General features: G+C 34.4%; 1 protein-coding gene and 1 long non-coding RNA gene across 9 annotated transcripts in view; both read right to left on the reverse strand.

The window, feature by feature from the left end:
- LOC149908338 (uncharacterized) overlaps positions 1 to 22,513 on the reverse strand; it is a 465,602-nt gene that overhangs the window by 102,165 nt on the left and 340,924 nt on the right. The window contains exon 5 of one of the 8 annotated variants that reach the window (XM_090101776.1): positions 435 to 691. The exons of 6 other annotated variants lie outside the window; for them this stretch is intronic. In XM_090101776.1, coding sequence (XP_089957902.1) covers positions 450 to 691 — 242 coding nt within the window. In that variant the 3' untranslated portion in view covers positions 435 to 449. Of the gene's footprint in view, positions 1 to 434; positions 692 to 18,815; positions 19,070 to 22,513 lie in introns of those variants that run through there. One more of the 8 variants, XM_090101778.1, reaches the window with a different exon arrangement.
- On the reverse strand, positions 11,417 to 12,742 carry LOC149908344 (uncharacterized). Its single transcript, XR_016456759.1, has 2 exons — positions 12,501 to 12,742; positions 11,417 to 12,251 (listed from the first exon to the last, which is right to left on the reverse strand). It is a non-coding gene; the product is annotated as an uncharacterized LOC149908344 (long non-coding RNA).

Consider the following 22,513-nt stretch of genomic DNA (forward strand, 5'->3'; position numbering starts at 1 on the left):
CACTAACTTTTCACTTTGAGATTCACGTACATATTTGTTTTAAAAGAGTATTTCGTATTCAGAATCAAAGGGTCGCGCGAATGTATGAACACGACGAAACTCTTATACGAATGTATCGTCGAGGACGAAGCGAATGGCGAACACGAATGTTTAAATGCACCATAAAATAGTTACAAGCTATTAGGTACACATAATAGGCATTACACAGAATTTAACATGGAAAGAATACATTATTGAAGCCTCTAAGAGCGGCCGTACACGGGCGGCTCGAGTAGCTCGAGCGGTTGTTCGTTGTTGACGGCTTGAAGCGGTCTCAACTACTTGAATCGGTCTCAACTACTTGAAGCGGTCCGTGTACGGCCGCCCTTACTGTAACGTTACATTTTGTTACATTGGCGCCCACTTTAACAAAAGTACCGAATTGTAGAAATACTTTTAAGCACTGTGAATTAGGATCTATTAATATTATACTTATTAGCACTAACGTAGCTCTTCTGATTGCTTGGCGGGTGTGTGTGTTTGCCGGTCACAAGCATGATGGAGTCTTTCATGGTGATGACTGCGGCGTTGCACCCACACCATTGGTGGGTTGAACATCGCCATCTGCACTTCGCTGATGAACGGTTGCCGTAGTATGTGTAGTTGTTCAAGAGGATCAGCAATCGTCCCTTCTTGGACATTACGTATTGAGCTAAAATGTGAATGTTAACGGTCAAGTATGTCCATTTTCTGAGGTTTGAGAGGGAATATATTTTGGTTTTAAATCTTATCAAACTATTTCAGGTTAAAAATAAAACTAAGAGGTAGATAGTCGTTACTTTTTTATTAGTTTTTTTCGTACAACTTAGTCCAACAAAAAAGATGAATGATAATATTTTTTAATCAAATAAAAAAGCATAAGTGATAAGTGCATAGTGTATATAGAAAAAGTGGTCATTGAGCAGTTTATTCAGGCATTTGACCCCCGGCCCACACAAACACATGGGTAGGTATTAAAAATTAATGGTTATGAACAATCGCCTTATAGTTAAGGATATGATCGTCAGTAGTGTACAGAGCGGCTTTGCACCTCAGGTGTCGCTTCCTGCAGTACCACCTGGTCTTCACAGTACCATCACTGTGTTTCTTGGAGAAGTGTACTGTGTACACGTGCCCATTGTACAAAAGGATTCTTCTACCGTTCGCGCGAGTCAAGAATGTTGCTGGAATAGATATATTATGTTGTATTTGCTTGTGTTTGATCTTACGCGAGTATTTAGAAATTAAAGGTTTGAACGTTTTAATATTCAGAAATTGAAAATAACAATTATTATAGTCTCATTTATAACTAGTCAAACAAAACATTTTAATTGGGAGCATCTTTTTAACATATTATGAATAGCAAGGGAAAGTGACATCATTTGTGATGGTTTGGTTTTCATTTGCCTGCCACGTGATCATGGATCGCTTTTGTTTTTATAATGACATTATTGTACGTAATTATAGAAGCTGTACAGCCTCTGTGCGATTGAGTCGCGCAGACCCACCGCTTTCTCATGGGATCCTTTGGATTTTTTCCTTTTTTAAAATAATATCTGAAATCGTTGTAGAGAAGCAGAGGATTCCCTTTTTTTGATGTAACAAACATTGCTCTCTCTGGAAAAGAACATATCAAACGATTTTATTGGAAGTTTTTTTTTTATTTCCTTTCTGTATTTTATTTAAATTGATTCGGAACTTCAAAATATGTTCGCACAGTACTAGAATAATTAAACAACCGGAAAAAAAAAACATTTTAATAAGATGTAAACAAATAAAAACCCAAAAGAAAATATTAATTATTTTATTTTTATTTTTTATATAATATATAAAAGTAGGTATGCATAAAAGTAGGTTTAAAGTAACACTGAACAATCAATGGTCGTTGTTTGACCCACGGAATATAAATTTTGGCATAAAAATTAATGGTTATGAACAACCTCTTTATAGTTAAGGACATCGTCAATAGTGTACAGAGCGGCTTTGCACCTCAAACGTCGCTTCCTGCAAAACCACCTGGTCCTTACAGTACCATCACTGTATTTCTTGGTGAATTGTACTGTGAACACGTGCCCATTGTAAAAAAGGATTCTTCTACCGTTCTCGCGAGTCAAGAATGTTGCTGGAAAAGAGACATTTTTTATTTTATTGTGTTTGATTTTACGCGAGTATTTAGAAATTAAAGGTTTTAACGTTTTTATTGGGATTATGGATAGTGGTGTGATTAATTTTAGTAAATAATTCTCAAAGCTAAAAGATTTAACTTATTGTGTTAAATTTTAAGGGTCTATTCAACACTCAACATTACACTTTTATTTATGCCCGTGTTTGGCTATTTAGTTTCTTTACTACTAAGAAACTATAATATAAATCTTCACAAGTTGTGAACATGTGTTACTCAAATGACGTGGTACTTACAGGGCTTATAATTAGTTTACCAAATGTTTACGATAAGAAAAAGGTCGACGATAATAAATAATACTTGAAAATGTCGAAATAAATTATAGCTTTAAAAAGGAGAAACTTTTGTATATAAACTCAATATTTCAACACGCCCCCTCAAAAGTTAATCTCTTTTACTAGTTACATCTTAAATTGCTATTATATACAATAAGATACGCTTAACTTACAAGTTGAATACAATACTTTTAATAACTATCGACATACCCTTCATATACTCTTGCTGGGACGGTTACTAACCGTGTACATAATGATCCGACATTTGTCTTCGCGATAAGGGAAACCCAGAAAAACCTTATCAGATCATAAATCAATGAGAATTTACAGTTTATGTTTACATCGAGATATCAATTATTATTTATTTATTAATCTTCTAGCCCCATATTCACCCTCAGCTCCAGGAACCTCAACCTCGGTAGTGGTTTAGTCAGCATGTCTGCAATTTGTTCACCTGTTGAAATATATTTAATAATTATTGTCTTTTTCTCACATTGATCTCGAGAGAAATGATATTTGATATCAATATGTTTAGATCTTTTGTGGCTTGTTGGATTATTAGCTATGCTAATACATCCAGTATTATCTTCATATATTAAGATAGGTTCTTTAGTTTCCAGGTCTATACCTGCTGCTAAAGTTGTTAACCACATTGCCTCTTTGACAGCTTCATACATAGCCATAGATTCAGCTTCTGTAGATGAACCTATCACACATGCCTGCCTTATTGTACATATTGTACATCAATCATACAACTAGAAGAAATAATCTGTTGTACTTTTATTTTCAAACTCAGGATTAATCATTTCCTCACCAATTAGAATCAAGTATCTTATCAATTTCTTCTTATATGTTTCCTTTACATATTTAGTTTTAGAAATTATAATTCTTTGTAAATATCTACTCGTTTTAAACATTATCAAGTTCTTTGTTATTTTTATTCACATGTCTGCTTATATTTAAAGTCAGATCATTGTACATGAAATTAAATACATTAGATTTCCAATAAGAATTCGAAAGCATCGTAATTCTCATTGGATTCCATTGCCTCAAAATCTAAATTGAATTCTAACTATGTAAGAACATGTTAATCACCCGTTGTACTAAGTTTATTTCATACGGTTTTAATTTTTACTTCTGTGCTTTGATCTAGTTTTACGACATTATTTTGTCTCGTGATTCTAAAGCTTAATAAGAATTTAACCTGTTTTTAAATCACCCATGTTAAATTAATTCATTAAATTCTGCATCGTTTTTCAACAATAGTCACTCACTATAATCACTAGATCGTTCACATTTAATTCAGTATAAATATCTTAGAGATATCTCATCTATTCAGTATGTACATGAATCGATCCTTATAAGAATTTGTAAAACCTTTTTCTAATAGTCTTTTCAAATATTTCAATTCAACATCTGGCAACTTCCATTAAGCAATATGCTACCTTAATGCTTTGTTTAATTTACAATCGGGGTCACAAGTGTTTTCAATTTTCACACCCTGAAGTATTTTAACATACTATACGATTAACTGACCACATAAATGCAGTTTAATCAATCTGGTAAACTAACCAGCCATGCTGCTGTTGAAAGACTTACGTTCGAAATTGTTGCAACCGATATTTTTACTAATACCTCTAGCAACTAAACGGGCTTAACACTTTTATGGATTTCCGAACTCATCGTTCTTTATAATATCCATTTTCATTATATACAATATTTGTACTACTTGGTTTTGGTACTAAAGTCCAAGCTTTATTTACAAATAAAGAATATTGTTAAGCATCATTCCTATTTTCAATTATCTCATATGAATTAGGAGTAAATATACAATGTATTATGCGCACAGTAAATAATCAAACGGCTAATAATCATCTTCATTAGATGAAGTTTGGCTTTTAATATCTATCTGATATATCGGTTTGATTGTTAATACTAATTGTCTGTGTGTCATAAAATTTGAGGCACTGTATTGTTTGTATTTTCAATACTTCGATAGCCTTCTGCCTTATTATTTTATCGATGACTAGCTACTGAGTTTAACGCAAAGTTATTGACTACAGTTTTTTTTTTTTTCGTCTAGGTACTGAGTTTAACGTATAGCTGCTATTTACTACAGTTTTTCATCTACTGAGTTTAACGCACAGCTATTCACTTCAGTTTTTCACCAACTGAGATTAACACATAGATATTCATTCAGTTTTCACCAACTGAGATTAACACATAGCTTTTCATTTAATAAATATAATAAATTTTCTTTACCATGATCAGTAAATAGGTTTAAAATACATCAGATTTATTTCTCATAAAATATGTTACACTCTTATGAGTAAATTCATCATAAACATTACAAAATAATTTTATTATTATTTATTCATTTTTTTTTAATCATGAGAACCATAAACATCTGATTTCTTAATACTTACAGTATTTTATTAAATGACATTTACTTGTTTATTGTTTATACAAGCTTTACACAAAGTAATCTACTTATTCGTTTAATGTCATCTATTAGCTACTAGATAATTTAACTTTATCAAACTTAATAAAATTTATCTTTTCTTATTTGACCTCGTCACTGATGCTAATATTTATATTCGGAATTAGAATCTTTATTTTAATAATTAATAAAGTATAACTTACCGAAAATTCCAGAATAGATAATATCTATTATATTATATTGTATTTCGGCTTACCAGTCATTGCCGTCTTATCATTCCACCTCACTGTCAGCTGTCTTACTAACTGCTAAAAGGATATTTCACTTCCTGCATTTGTTAACTGAAAATTTCCAGCCATAAATGCAAAGCTGTCTTCAATCACTGGCTCAGCTTGAATGGTTTGAATTGTCCATTGTCTTTCTGTACTTGATTTGGACTTAAAGCGTTTCGAGAAGTTACGACATTCATTTTTATAATGTCCTCTTTTTCCACAATTGTGACACTTAATGTGCCCTTTATAATTTATACCATTTTGTTTCGGCTTGACGATTCCACGACGTATTTTCGATCGTTTTCTAAGCTCCTTATTATTTCGTTTTCTTTCATTAGTTTTCTGTTCAACATGTAGAACCATTTTACTTGTGTCAAGACTTTCATTAACAAGTTTAACTTCATGATCTAATAATCTTGTTTTCACGAAACTTAACGTGATGTTGTCTTCTGACAAAGTCTCGATGGCTGTTATAACACCATTGTAAGAAGGTGGTAAAGTAAGCAATAGTTGAGTCACTTTATAAACCTCTGAGATAGTCGCACCGGCTGATGCTAACTCCGATATCAAAGAATCGAACATCATAAAATGTTTACACAAATCTGTGTCTTCTTCCAACTTCAAATTAAATAATTTCTTCCGAGCTCCAATTTGTTTTGCTACACTTTTTCTTTCGAAGATATTGTTTAGTACATCAAAAATTTGTTTTGTCGACGATTCTGGTTTCACGTAACTTAAATACGAATCGGACAAATATTCAATTAACACATTCTTTGCGGTTGACTCCGATTTCTTCCACTTGCTGTCAGGATTCGCTGGTGCTGGTTTATCGATTACATGAATCACTTCAAGTTCATTTAAGAGACTGCGGATTCTGAACTTCCATATATTATAATTTTCACCGTTGAAAGGTTGGATGTTTCTTTTAGATTTTATAGTTTCCATATTGTTTATAAAATCTTTATCTTCACTCTGAATGTTTTACTTACGATACATTCACTAATTTTCAATTGCACTTTGAAATTTTAATTTTCTTCCTCTCAATAAAATTTGTATTTTAATTAATCAACAACGTAGCCTGGGCCCATAACCTATTGGGATTATGGATAGTGGTGTGATTAATTTTAGTAAATAATTCAAGCACTTTGTTGTAGGAAGATAGTCACTTTATTTATCTTCAAATAGAGTATCGAAGGTATGTCTTTACACTTTGAAGGTACAATATGAACTAACTCTTAAAGCTAAAAGATTTAACTTATTGTGTTAAATTTTAAGGGTCTATTCAACACTCAACATTACACTTTTATTTATGACCGTGTTTGGCTATTTAGTTTCTTTACTACTAAGAAACTATAATATAAATCTTCACAAGTTGTGAACATGTGTTACTCAAATGACGTGGTACTTACAGGGCTTATAATTAGTTTACCAAATGTTTACGATAAGAAAAAGGTCGACGATAATAAATAATACTTGAAAATGTCGAAATAAATTATAGCTTTAAAAAGGAGAAACTTTTGTATATAAACTCAATATTTCAACAGTTTTAATATTCAGAAATTGACAAGAACAATTATTATCTCATTTATAACTAACTAGTCAAACAAAACATTTTAATTGGGAGCATCTTTTTACCATATTATGACTAGTACGGGAAAGTGACGTCATTTGTGTCGGTTTGGTTTTCATTTGTCTGCCACGTGATCATGGATAGTTTTTGTTTTTATAATGATATCATCGTACGTAATTATACAGGCTTTACAGCCTCTGTACGATTGGGTCGCGCAGACCCACCGCTTTCTCATGGGATCCTTTGATTTTCTCGCTTTTTTAAAATAATATCTGAAACCATTGTAAAGAAGCAGGGGATTCCCATATCTTGATGTAACAAACACTGCTGTCTCTGGAAAAGAACATATTGAATGATTTTATTGGGAAGTTTTTTTTATTACCATTCTGTATTTTATTAAATTGATTCAGAACTTTAAAATTCACACATGACACAGTACAAGAATAATTAAACAATTGGTAAAAGGACAATTTAGTAATATACAAACAAATAAAAAATCAAAAGAAAATATTAAATATTTATTAGCGCAACCTTACAAATAAATTATAATTAAATTACCCTAAATATATATGAATGAAACAAAATATAATAAGACTTAAATAATAGTAATTCATTCGACGTGTAGACAGTGTCCTAAAGTAGATACATCATACAGTACATTCTGTTAAACATATTCACGTACCAACCTTAATGGCGGCTCTACATTAGTGCCGTGAAGCTCCGCGAACTTGAATGTGGACTGTTTACGCGTTGTTCACGCGCGTTCGTAGTACGAGAAAATTAAGCCAAAAATTGACCATTACCGGCAATAATTCGTGTAGTTTTGATAATCTCTACAGTTATTCCTTGACATGTCTAGATGATCATATCGAAGGTCAAGGGTGGGTGAGCTGACGGTGTAGAAAGGGGGTCAAAGGACAGTTTTTATGATCACCGTAAATTTCTTTATAATCTATAGATACATATTTCTAGTAAAAACGTAACAAGTCAAAACTATACACTGAACATATTTTTAAAAAAATACTTGGGGTGATCTACAATCCAGTCTGTATGTATGTCCCGGCTAAATTAAAAAGTAATGCATGGAATTTCTTCAAATTTTGCATGAACAAGTCGGCTCAACATATAGCTATATCATCACGCTACGACCAATAGGAGCAGAGCCGGTAAAACCTAGTTCACATTTAGTTTCGTATGGGGTTAATAGACAGGATCATGGTTGTGGGAGCCTCTAACTTTGTATACTTCGTCGTCAACAGTGTGAAGTAGGGCTCTGCAACCGCGGGCGTTGTGCGTAGAGCAGTGCCAGGATCTCTTATCCATGCCACCCACCATGATCTGCCGCTTTGTGTAGTACTTGTAGCCGTCTAGCAGGATAAGCCGGTTGCCACGTTGCGATTCTATGAACTGCAGCCCTGGGGTGAAACGTCGAGCTGAAAACCGAATTTATTTATTTACTTGTATACTTGCTTAGTGTTACACGAAAAGATGACGATAAAATATTGTAAATAATATGCAGAGCGCTGATCATTTGTGTAATTGCCAGCAAATAAGGGCTAGCGCATACATATACTTTTAGCTGAATAACTATTTTGTTGTGTCTCATAAGTATGTTTATAGCAATACTAGCGACCCGCCCCGGCTTCGCACGGGTGCAATGCTGATACTAAATACACTACAGAAAAACTGTGAACGTTGTATATAAAAACAGCGGCCCGCTCCGACTTCGTATCTAGATAGCCTGGCGGCCGGCCGGTACCGCCGCAAACGCTACGTCCCGCAATTTTTAAATCTGTAATATCTTCGAAAATATTCACTTAAATCATACGGTGTAAAGGGCCATATAGATCTATATTAAACGAACAATGTATTCAAGGTATTTAATTGGTTAAGGATTAATGCTGTATTGGTTAAAATCGCATCGAAAATTAGCCATTATTTTTCGTAAAAAGTAAATGACAAAAAAATGTTATTGTGGGTTATCCATAAGAGATAGACATATACCATCGCGGACTTTTCTATAGACCTTTTCAATGTGTATAATACTTAGTACATTATTTTGATAAAACTCGTAGGGTTCAGCCTGCGTTTGCAATGTAAGCGGAAAAAATGTAATTTTTTACGACATCACTTTAGAAACCTCAAAAATAACAGTACTTCTCCACTATTTAATGGATGTTATTATACATATAAACCTTCCTCTTGAATCACTCTATCTATTAAAAAAACCGCATCAAAATCCGTTGCGTAGTTTCAAAGATTTAAGCGTACAAAGGGACATAGGGACATAAGGACATAGGGACATAGGGACAGGGAAATCGACTTTGTTTTATACTATGTAGTGATATGAACGCGCGAACATTTTAATTGGGAGCATCTTTTTACCATATTATGACTAGTACGGGAAAGTGACGTCATTTGTGTCGGTTTGGTTTTCATTTGTCTGCCACGTGATCATGGATCGTTTTTGTTTTTATAATGACATCATCGTACGTAATTATAGAAGCTGTACAGCCTCTGTACGATTGGGTCGCGCAGACCCACCGCTATCTCATGGGATCCTTTGCTTTTCTCGCTTTTTTTAAATAATATCTGAAACTGTTGTAAAGAAGCAGGGGATTCCCATTTCTTGATGTAACAAACATTGCTGTCTCTGGAAAAGAACATTTTGAATGATTTGATTGGGAAGTTTTTTTTATTACCATTCTGAATTTTATTAAATTGATTCGGAACTTCAAAATTCGCACAGTACAAGAATAATTAAACAATCGGTAAAAGGCCACTCGTGACCCGCCAGAGTGGCTGAATTGGTCAGGCATCCGCCCCGGAATGGCGCGAAAGGATGCGGGTTCGAGTCCCGCCTCGTGATCGAATTTTTTCTATTCTTTTTTATTTATATTTATAAAGCATTTGAATGCCATAAAACCAAAAATATCAATTTCAATCGGTAAAAGGACAATTTAGTAATATACAAACAAATTAAAAATCAAAAGAAAATATTAAATATTTATTAGCGCAACCTTACAAATAAATTATAATTAAATTACCCTATTTTTTCCCGGTGCGAACGTCAACCAGTAAACACCTGTCATTGTTGCTCCTAATTAAAAAAATAAAATTTACCATCATTTTCACCTAAATTAATCTAAAAGTAATCTCTCTGCTTGTTACGCGTTGTTCACGCGCGTTTGTAATACGAGAAAATTAAGCCAAAAATTTACTATAAGCGGAAATAATTTGTGTAGTTTTAGATGATCATATCGAAGATCAAGGGTGGGGACTGGGGAGTGAGCTGACGGTGTAGAAAGGGGTCATAGGACTGTTTTTATGATCACCGTAATTTTTTTAAATTCTATACATATTCCTAGTAAAGACGTTGGAAAGTCAAAAATATACATTGAACAAATTTAAAATAATACTTGGGGTGATCTATCGATTGTCTGAATGTATGTCCCGGCTAAATTAAAAAGTACTGCATGGAATTTCTTCAAATTTTGCATGAACAAGTCGGCTCAACATATAGCTATATCATCACGCTACGACCCATAGGAGCGGAGCCGGTAAAACCTAGTACACATTTTGTTTCGTATGGGCTTAATAGACAGGATCATGGTTATGGGAGCCTCTAACTTTGTACAATTCGTCGTCAACAGTGTGAAGTAGCGCTCTGCAACCGCGGGCAGAGCAGTGCCAGGATCTCTTATCCATGCCACCCACTATGGTCTGCCGCTTTGTGTAGTACTTGTAGCCGTCTAGCAGGATAAGCCGGTTGCCACGTTGCGATTCTATGAACTGCAGCCCTGGGGCGAAACGTCGAGCTGAAAACCGAATTTATTTATTTACTTGTATACTTGCTTAGTGTTACACGAAAAGATGACAATAAAATATTGTGAATAATATGCAGAGCGCTGATCATTTGTGTAATTGCCAGCAAATAAGGGCTAGCGCATACATATACTTTTAGCTGAATAACTATTTTGTTGTGTCTCATAAGTATGTTTATAGCAATATATGAACGCGCGAACATTTTAATTGGGAGCATCTTTTTACCATATTATGACTAGTACGGGAAAGTGACGTCATTTGTGTCGGTTTGGTTTTCATTTGTCTGCCACGTGATCATGGATCGTTTTTGTTTTTATAATGACATCATCGTACGTAATTATAGAAGCTGTACAGCCTCTGTACGATTGGGTCGCGCAGACCCACCGCTATCTCATGGGATCCTTTGCTTTTCTCGCTTTTTTTAAATAATATCTGAAACTGTTGTAAAGAAGCAGGGGATTCCCATTTCTTGATGTAACAAACATTGCTGTCTCTGGAAAAGAACATTTTGTATGATTTGATTGGGAAGTTTTTTTTATTACCATTCTGTATTTTATTAAATTGATTCGGAACTTCAAAATTCGCACAGTACAAGAATAATTAAACAATCGGTAAAAGGCCACTCGTGACCCGCCAGAGTGGCTGAATTGGTCAGGCATCCGCCCCGGAATGGCGCGAAAGGATGCGGGTTCGAGTCCCGCCTCGTGATCGAATTTTTTCTATTCTTTATAAATTTATATTTATAAAGCATTTGAATGCCATAAAACCAAAAATATCAATTTCAATCGGTAAAAGGACAATTTAGTAATATACAAACAAATAAAAAATCAAAAGAAAATATTAAATATTTATTAGCGCAACCTTACAAATAAATTATAATTAAATTACCCTATTTTTTCCCGGTGCGAACGTCAACCAGTAAACACCTGTCATTGTTGCTCCTAATTAAAAAAATAAAATTTACCATCATTTTCACCTAAATTAATCTAAAAGTAATCTCTCTGCTTGTTACGCGTTGTTCACGCGCGTTTGTAATACGAGAAAATTAATCCAAAAATTTACTATAAGCGGAAATAATTTGTGTAGTTTTAGATGATCATATCGAAGATCAAGGGTGGGGACTGGGGAGTGAGCTGACGGTGTAGAAAGGGGTCATAGGACTGTTTTTATGATCACCGTATTTTTTTTTAAATTCTATACATATTCCTAGTAAAGACGTTGGAAAGTCAAAAATATACATTGAACAAATTTAAAATAATACTTGGGGTGATCTATCGATTGTCTGAATGTATGTCCCGGCTAAATTAAAAAGTACTGCATGGAATTTCTTCAAATTTTGCATGAACAAGTCGGCTCAACATATAGCTATATCATCACGCTACGACCCATAGGAGCGGAGCCGGTAAAACCTAGTACACATTTTGTTTCGTATGGGGTTAATAGACAGGATCATGGTTATGGGAGCCTCTAACTTTGTACAATTCGTCGTCAACAGTGTGAAGTAGGGCTCTGCAACCGCGGGCGTTATGCGTAGAGCAGCGCCAGCATCTCTTGTCAATGCCACCCACTATGATCTGCCGCTTTGTGGAGTACTTGTAGCCGTCTAGCAGGATTAGCCGGTTGCCACGTTGCGATTCTATGAACTGCAGCCCTGGGGCGAAACGTCGAGCTGAAAACCGAATTTATTTATTTACTTGTATACTTGCTTAGTGTTACACGAAAAGATGACGATAAAATATTGTAAATAATATGCAGAGCGCTGATCATTTGTGTAATTGCCAGCAAATAAGGGCTAGCGCATACATATACTTTTAGCTGAATAACTATTTTGTTGTGTCTCATAAGTATGTTTATAGCAATATATGAACGCGCGAACATTTTAATTGGGAGCATCTTTTTACCATATTATGACTAGTACGGGAAAGTGACGTCATTTGTGTCGGTTTGGTTTTCATTTGTCTGCCACGTGATCATGGATCGTTTTTGTTTTTATAATGACATCATCGTACGTAATTATAGAAGCTGTACAGCCTCTGTACGATTGGGTCGCGCAGACCCACCGCTATCTCATGGGATCCTTTGCTTTTCTCGCTTTTTTTAAATAATATCTGAAACTGTTGTAAAGAAGCAGGGGATTCCCATTTCTTGATGTAACAAACATTGCTGTCTCTGGAAAAGAACATTTTGTATGATTTGATTGGGAAGTTTTTTTTATTACCATTCTGTATTTTATTAAATTGATTCGGAACTTCAAAATTCGCACAGTACAAGAATAATTAAACAATCGGTAAAAGGCCACTCGTGACCCGCCAGAGTGGCTGAATTGGTCAGGCATCCGCCCCGGAATGGCGCGAAAGGATGCGGGTTCGAGTCCCGCCTCGTGATCGAATTTTTTCTATTCTTTATAAATTTATATTTATAAAGCATTTGAATGCCATAAAACCAAAAATATCAATTTCAATCGGTAAAAGGACAATTTAGTAATATACAAACAAATAAAAAATCAAAAGAAAATATTAAATATTTATTAGCGCAACCTTACAAATACATTATAATAATAACCCTATTTTTTCCCTGTGCGAACGTCAACCAGTAAACACCTGTCATTGTTGCTCCTAATTAAAAAAATAAAATTTACCATCATTTTCAACTAAATTAATCTAAAAGTAATCTCTCTGCTTGTTACGCGTTGTTCACGCGCGTTTGTAATACGAGAAAATTAATCCAAAAATTTACTATAAGCGGAAATAATTTGTGTAGTTTTAGATGATCATATCGAAGATCAAGGGTGGGGACTGGGGAGTGAGCTGACGGTGTAGAAAGGGGTCATAGGACTGTTTTTATGATCACCGTATTTTTTTTTAAATTCTATACATATTCCTAGTAAAGACGTTGGAAAGTCAAAAATATACATTGAACAAATTTAAAATAATACTTGGGGTGATCTATCGATTGTCTGAATGTATGTCCCGGCTAAATTAAAAAGTACTGCATGGAATTTCTTCAAATTTTGCATGAACAAGTCGGCTCAACATATAGCTATATCATCACGCTACGACCCATAGGAGCGGAGCCGGTAAAACCTAGTACACATTTTGTTTCGTATGGGCTTAATAGACAGGATCATGGTTATGGGAGCCTCTAACTTTGTACAATTCGTCGTCAACAGTGTGAAGTAGCGCTCTGCAACCGCGGGCAGAGCAGTGCCAGGATCTCTTATCCATGCCACCCACTATGGTCTGCCGCTTTGTGTAGTACTTGTAGCCGTCTAGCAGGATAAGCCGGTTGCCACGTTGCGATTCTATGAACTGCAGCCCTGGGGCGAAACGTCGAGCTGAAAACCGAATTTATTTATTTACTTGTATACTTGCTTAGTGTTACACGAAAAGATGACAATAAAATATTGTGAATAATATGCAGAGCGCTGATCATTTGTGTAATTGCCAGCAAATAAGGGCTAGCGCATACATATACTTTTAGCTGAATAACTATTTTGTTGTGTCTCATAAGTATGTTTATAGCAATATATGAACGCGCGAACATTTTAATTGGGAGCATCTTTTTACCATATTATGACTAGTACGGGAAAGTGACGTCATTTGTGTCGGTTTGGTTTTCATTTGTCTGCCACGTGATCATGGATCGTTTTTGTTTTTATAATGACATCATCGTACGTAATTATAGAAGCTGTACAGCCTCTGTACGATTGGGTCGCGCAGACCCACCGCTATCTCATGGGATCCTTTGCTTTTCTCGCTTTTTTTAAATAATATCTGAAACTGTTGTAAAGAAGCAGGGGATTCCCATTTCTTGATGTAACAAACATTGCTGTCTCTGGAAAAGAACATTTTGTATGATTTGATTGGGAAGTTTTTTTTATTACCATTCTGTATTTTATTAAATTGATTCGGAACTTCAAAATTCGCACAGTACAAGAATAATTAAACAATCGGTAAAAGGCCACTCGTGACCCGCCAGAGTGGCTGAATTGGTCAGGCATCCGCCCCGGAATGGCGCGAAAGGATGCGGGTTCGAGTCCCGCCTCGTGATCGAATGTTTTCTATTCTTTATAAATTTATATTTATAAAGCATTTGAATGCCATAAAACCAAAAATATCAATTTCAATCGGTAAAAGGACAATTTAGTAATATACAAACAAATAAAAAATCAAAAGAAAATATTAAATATTTATTAGCGCAACCTTACAAATACATTATAATAATAACCCTATTTTTTCCCTGTGCGAACGTCAACCAGTAAACACCTGTCATTGTTGCTCCTAATTAAAAAAATAAAATTTACCATCATTTTCAACTAAATTAATCTAAAAGTAATCTCTCTGCTTGTTACGCGTTGTTCACGCGCGTTTGTAATACGAGAAAATTAATCCAAAAATTTACTATAAGCGGAAATAATTTGTGTAGTTTTAGATGATCATATCGAAGATCAAGGGTGGGGACTGGGGAGTGAGCTGACGGTGTAGAAAGGGGTCATAGGACTGTTTTTATGATCACCGTATTTTTTTTTAAATTCTATACATATTCCTAGTAAAGACGTTGGAAAGTCAAAAATATACATTGAACAAATTTAAAATAATACTTGGGGTGATCTATCGATTGTCTGAATGTATGTCCCGGCTAAATTAAAAAGTACTGCATGGAATTTCTTCAAATTTTGCATGAACAAGTCGGCTCAACATATAGCTATGTCATCACGCTACGACCCATAGGAGCGGAGCCGGTAAAACCTAGTACACATTTTGTTTCCTATGGGGTTAATAGACAGGATCATGGTTATGGGAGCCTCTAACTTTGTACAATTCGTCGTCAACAGTGTGAAGTAGCGCTCTGCAACCGCGGGCAGAGCAGTGCCAGGATCTCTTATCCATGCCACCCACTATGGTCTGCCGCTTTGTGTAGTACTTGTAGCCGTCTAGCAGGATTAGCCGGTTGCCACGTTGCGATTCTATGAACTGCAGCCCTGGGGCGAAACGTCGAGCTGAAAACCGAATTTATTTATTTACTTGTATACTTGCTTTTGTGGTACACGAAAAGATTTGATAAAATTTTGTAAATAAGATGCAGAGCGCTGATCCATTGTGTAATTGCCAGCAAATAAGGGCTAGCGCATACATACAAATTTTAGCTGAATAACTATTTTGTTGTGTCTCTTATGTATATAGCAATATATGAACGCGCGCATACTCCCAACTCGATAGTTGATCGATAAAAAAGTCAATAAGCTGTATCGATTCGCTTTTGATTAAAAAGTTGGACAACTATCGATCACACGCTCATTGTATACCTATTGGAACGCATTAAAGTGCGCATATAAATGACTAAACTTTCAGTCTCGCATTGGAAGTGGAATCGAATTTTCTTATTTCTTTATAAGGGCCGATTTTTCAATCATTGGATAAAACTTACCCGTCCGATAAAGTATTACACGATAATATTAAAATGTCACCTCTAACTATCAAATACGGGCAATAAGAATAAATATTTGAAATGGCAGTTTAATACGTTATTCGACGAATAAATTTTAACCACGAATTGAAAAATCAGCCCTAAAACGTATGTAGAGCATAACTGTTAGATTTGTTCGGGACATATTTATGTAAGTCTATTTAGACTGAAATCGATTCACGATTGTATGCGCATCTCCATCGACTAAACAGATTAGTGTAGAATTCAAGAGGAGTACTCAACTCGACTAAATTGTTCAGTCGATTCGAAAATTGTATGTATGCGCGATCCCTAATTCGCATTAAAATTAGTTGACAAATCCTAATAGAGCTAGAGCCCACAACGCAGACGGCCAGACATTCCTTATTTTATAAAAGTTGAAAGTTTCTCCGTATATGTCTCCTATACAGATAAGATACAGATATAATCTAAGGGTGCTTTTCCACTAGAGATGTGTGAGGGAAATGTGTCGTTATTTCTTCCTGCATGTTATTGTGATTACCTGAAAAAGAAAAACAATTTTACCTTATCATATATTTGGTTAAAATAATTAACATAAAATAGTGCCATTACTTTTTTTCATCAATAAATCGATTCGGGAATAAATTGAATACAAATAATACAATACCATCCCTTTCCTTTTAATACAAGAAAAAATAAATTTGTTTCCAATTAAAAAAAAACAATTTATTTACAATTAAAAAAATAAACTCTCATAAAATATTAGCGAGTAATAACACTGTAGGTTACTTATTTACCTACTGTTACCAGTAAATACATTTAAATTTGTATCTAATTAATGGTACCTAGATATAATATTTATCTGTATACAAGAAAATCATTTAAGTAATTAACACTAAAAGAGAAAACTCTAAAAATAACAAGAGATGTTCCACGTGTGATCATTCTATCAAATTTCTTAAAAAAAAACCATTTTACATATTTATTTTATACTAGAGGTCCGCCCCGGCTTCGCCCGTGGTACATATTTCGCAATAAAAGGTAGCCTATGTCCTTTCTCGGGTATCAAAATATCTCCATACCAAATTTCATGCAAATTGGTTCAGTAGTTTAGGCGTGATTGAGTAACAGACAGACAGACAGAGTTACTTTCGCATTTATAATATTAGTATGGATATAGATAGGTGATATTGTTTCTTCTAACCACTTGTATTCATAAACAATTTTGTTCACATGTGATACATTATTAATTTTCTTATAAAAAAAAAAATTGTTGATTTGATTTGTTCCATTACTTATTATACGTAGTCTTATCATCACTTGTACAAACTTTAAATTCTTTGTAACATATTATCCTTATTATATCCCCTCGTACTAGGATGAAAATGTTTATCTTTCACTTTAACGATAGCATTGCCAACACTATAGATGACAGCTGTACACCACCGTTTGGTGCAGCACCACCTGACCTTGCCACCATTGTCCCCACGTTTATAGAACTTTTGACCACGGTAGAGGACTTGCTGCGTCCCTTTGGGGCCTATGTGGAACTCCGCTGCAAGGATATTGTACGTTTAGTTTGTGTTATTGTTAGAGCGGCCGTACACGGGCAACTTGAGCAGTTAACAGCTGAGCGAGGCACACGGATTGCTCGAGCGGTCGGTCGTTGGCTGCTCGAGCTGTCATGTCGCTACAAACCGCAGTTGACAGCTTGAAGCGGTCGCGAGGGCTCGAGCATTCCATGTAAGGCAGTGAATGAATGTCCATCGTTCACCGCGCGGTCGCGGCTTCAAGCCGTCGGTCTCAACTGCTTAAAGCGGTCCGTGTACTGCCGCCCTTAAACTCTCATTTGTTTTATGAAAATGCAAATATTATTGGTAATGAAGAGATATAATAGGATGAAAACTTGTGCATTAATAAGTATTTATTGAGGACATTTTATTATATTTATTACATTTTTTAACAATATTTTAGGTCTGCAATTAAATAAAACTCAATATAATATATTTTATACACCAATTTTTATTTCAAAAACAATAATTATTTGATCTGATAACATACATTAAAGCGCGTCACACACGGTGAAGATACTATAATATTTTATCTTAAGATACGGTTATATTTTATATTACAGTATCTTAACGCATCCGGTATCAGCGTTCTGACCACCATTTTTCTTTTTGTCATTGCGTACTAAGACCCCTGTAGAACCGCCATCCTGTTACAACTGACCCGAAATTTTGTGGGTCATTTGTAACAGGATGGCGGTTCTACAGGGGTCTTAGTACGCAATGACAAAATAAATACTATACTATAATATACGGATACTATAATATAAAATATAACCGTATCTTAAGATAAAATATTATAGTATCTTCACCGTGTGTGACGCGCTTAAGCATCCATATATTTATCAATACACATATTATAAATTCATAACCCCTTTATAGACTACAGGCCCATGTTGAAAAAACACTTTACGCCGTACAAAAATCATGGAGACAAGGGAAAAAATCTCTACCTATAAACTTTCGAATTCTCATCTGCACTCAGTTGGACAGGTTACAAGTGACGGCATAGTGCTGAATCTTATTATTTTATGCTCTTATATCGTTCTAGATAGGCCACCTGGTGGTTCAAATGACCCATAATTTTTTCAACATAGGCCTTTAGTCGTGGGGTCAATGCAGTATATGTAACTTTATTATGTAAATTTTATTGAAACAAATAAATTTATTTTTATTTTTATTTAACTATGAATTTATTTCAATTACCCGTGAAGTAACCCAAGTTAGTTCCTAGTACTAAATTCTAGTCAGAATTAAAGTTTAATATACACGCCATCCCTAATACAATATGTCGGGGGTTGGTGGTTATGCTCCAAGCAGGTTTTCGTAAATTTCCCCCCATCTACGCTGATCATGAAACGAGCCTTACAATTCCATCCCATTGTGCAACTCCAGATCTGGTTCTTGGGACTCTTCCTGTGACAGTAGAACGTATATCCGTTGATGATAGCCAGGTCTTTTCCGTTCTTCTTCTTAACAAATTGCAGGTTCACTGCAAGCAAAATACGACCTTAGTGCCGAAATTATTGGTAGGTTGGATTTGGAATGGTAATCCTTACAGTCAAAATCCAAAGTTAGTCTATGTCAAAGTTAAAAAATAGTACTTAAAAAAGGTGAGGAAGATAGGAAAAATAAAAATATCTTCAGAAAAAAATATGCAGTAGGTATGTTCAATATAAAAAGCCATGTTATCTTAGTTTTAAATGAAAACAAATAAAAAGATTATACCTACCTACGTAAAACTTTTATTAATTAAAGTCATTTTTCGTAATTCAATTTTATGTATCTTACTTAGATTCAGTTGAATGTGTATATTAAATTGACATTTTTATTTAAAGTAAAAGTAAAAACAATCAGAAACCGTATATATTTTTTACAACATTATATCTAATTTATTTACAATATAGTAAATTAAGTAATTTATTGCAAAAAATAATTTAATAACGCAATGTCTAATACAAAGGGGTTTAGTTCCCATGAGATTCAAAGTATATTCAGTATACCTTAAATAGTGGAAACCAAACTTAAGAAATAAATAAGAAAACTTGAGATAGAAAGAAGTTCTATGAGAGAGAGAGACAGGCAGAGAAACACGCGCACGCCGCACGGCTTACAACAGCTAGGTGTCGTTACAATTTTTGGTTTTAATTCCGTCTTAGCCCTTTAAGCCCCCTTTCGCAATCACACACACTCGATAAGGAACTTCGTTCCAATTAGACTATTAAATTACATACGCACAAAAATGCCTTGGTTGATAGCGTATTTGGGCGCCACGTGTATATGGTAGAAGTTAGGTCGTAATATGACATGATCGTACGTGTATGTGAACCGAGCCTTACATTTAGGCCCATATGTACATCTCCATATAGTTCTAAGGTCACTTTCAGCTGCTGCATAGAAGGTAAACCCGTCGACTATAGCCACTTGTTTTCCGTTATTTTTTTGAAAGAATAGCACTGAAAATTTGTGAAACTTTAGTTATATGTCATTTTAAGTATATTTGGGTATCAATAAAGTTGCTATTTACTCTCAGACGCTCAATGGATATTTAAATAAATGGAATATTTTTTTAACTTTAGGTAGGTATATTGTTGACGAAATTTCAGAATTATAGATTTTTTCAAATAAAATAAAACTACAATATTTTCTACACATAGTCTTAATGTTACCTCCGTGACAATGCAGTTTATTTTAGAAATCTACGAATTAAACAGAACTCATAGCAACTGGTCGTACGTCGCGCTATATAAAAAATAATTAATCATGATTGTGTTCATCCAAAAACCCTACTATTGTATTTCCGATTGTAATGACAAACGCGCGGCAGCCATTTCGTTTGACACACCGCCATCTTGTTTTTAAGTTTCTTTTGTATTGTCTCGTAAATATATGATTGCCGTGTCGTACTCGAAACCCCCGTTTTGTTGTTTCGAAGACACCATCTGTAAATTATTAATAAAATATCGATATTAATTAAATAAAAGTAAAAAAAAAATGTCTGTGTGTTTCATATCTCAAGTCGGTAATTATTGAACAGTTTTGAGAAGATTTTGTATAGATTGTTGATTAAGCTTAGAAGTAAGTAAGGCATTGAGGTATAAAAAATACATTGATATAATTTACACCTTACCTAAAATGCACATGATGCACACAGGGTTATCTAAATTATAATAAATAATTGAGTAGATATGATTTGTTATCTCTCTATATATAAAAATGAATCCCTATTTCCCTTGGTCACGACATCACGCGTGAGCGGCTGGATCGATTTCGATAATTCCTTTTTATAATATTCCTTGAAGTAGGTACAAGGATGGTTCTTACTTCTTATGGAGAGAAAACGTAAACAATTTTTTCTATTATGGTATACCAATTACGCTTGTATGTTCTTATAGTTTCTAGCTTTTAAGAATAAAGACAAGGTGTGTAGATATCAATGATTTATTTAAAACTTATGATTAAAATTTTATATTTACATAAAACGAAAATAAGTCTCCTAATAAAATTGTGTTTTGCTATGTAACATTTTTAATAATAGGTATATGTATTATTGTACGGGCTTATCCCGTACGTGTAGTACGTACGTAAATATAATCTTATCTTATAATATAAAAATGAATCCCAAAATGTGTTGGTAAGCGCATAACTTGAGAACGGCTGAACCGATTTCGTTAATTCTTTTTTTATTATATTCCTTGAAGTACGAGGATGGTTCTTACGTAGAGAAAACGTAAATATGTACCACGGGCGAAGCCGGGGCGGACTGCTAGTAAGAAATAAAATAATTATTTAAACTATTGTAAGTTGTAATGAACGGAATATATTAACTATAAAATGGATGAGTCACGCAAGGTAGGTACCACTCTTAATGACCGTCGACGATGAACTAATTTTAATATAATACCTATAAACTTATAAAGTGTGAAATATTGGAAACAATTTGAATTACGAAATATGCAAGCAAAGCGCCTTATTGCACTTTGGACGTGCTTGCTCGTACAATTATAATAATTTTTTAAATACCTAGAAAGTTGCACAATTACCTAACAAAAAAAACAAACAGATACATATAAAATTTGCCTAAAAATTATCTGGACCGGTGACCAAAAAGGCTAGGTTAAATAACAAAAGAATACATATTACAGGTTTTTACACGTGTGTATATTCAGTTTTTTGTAAAAATATATTACTGGAAAAAAACAATAAGTAGCGACACTCGCCAGTCAAAATAATTTTGCAAAACTATGAAACTTTTTGGCATACTTAATATTTTCCTATATTTTTTATAATTTTAACTAACTGATAAGCTAGTTAAGCAAAAACATATCCAAAACTTGTTAACTTCGCTATTATTATTACAAATTATAACTAGAACTACATACAACATTCCTATGGATATCCATTATGATGTGCAATTGAATCACTTGGAAATTTATATAAACATAGATGGCGTTATACTAAAAATTTGACATACGTATGACAATAGCCGGTATTGCAAAAAGCACAAAAAGCGAGCAGCCTCGCGAAGCAATTGTTAGTACTTCGGTCAGTGTGGGCCTGGGTCGGCTGAGAACAACGCGTGAGCCGCCATTTTCCTCGCCCGAGGTCCATACTGACCGAAGTAGTTCGTGCGGAAAATGATTCGCGAGGCTGCCCACTCTGTATTAACTTCTTATTTTCTTTGACAACGCGATTGATACTATTAGTGATAGTACATTCTTTAGTGATTATGTAAAGATCCTATCTTAACTATTTTTTTGTTGATCGTAATCAGCGACGCATTGCAACCTCTTATACGTCCCTTACAGCGCCATCTGCTTCTGACATTATTGGAATAATGCAATGAATAACAATTCCCTCCAAAAAGCAATATCTGACGGCCGTTCGTCTCCAATATTTCCACTGAAAAATAATATTTTTATCAATAAATCATTAC

This window comes from Colias eurytheme, chromosome 5 (assembly GCF_061535395.1).
Source record: "Colias eurytheme isolate Ceu_HAF_F1 chromosome 5, ilColEury1 Martin Lab GWU primary, whole genome shotgun sequence".
Classification (NCBI taxonomy): Eukaryota; Metazoa; Arthropoda; class Insecta; order Lepidoptera; family Pieridae; genus Colias; species Colias eurytheme.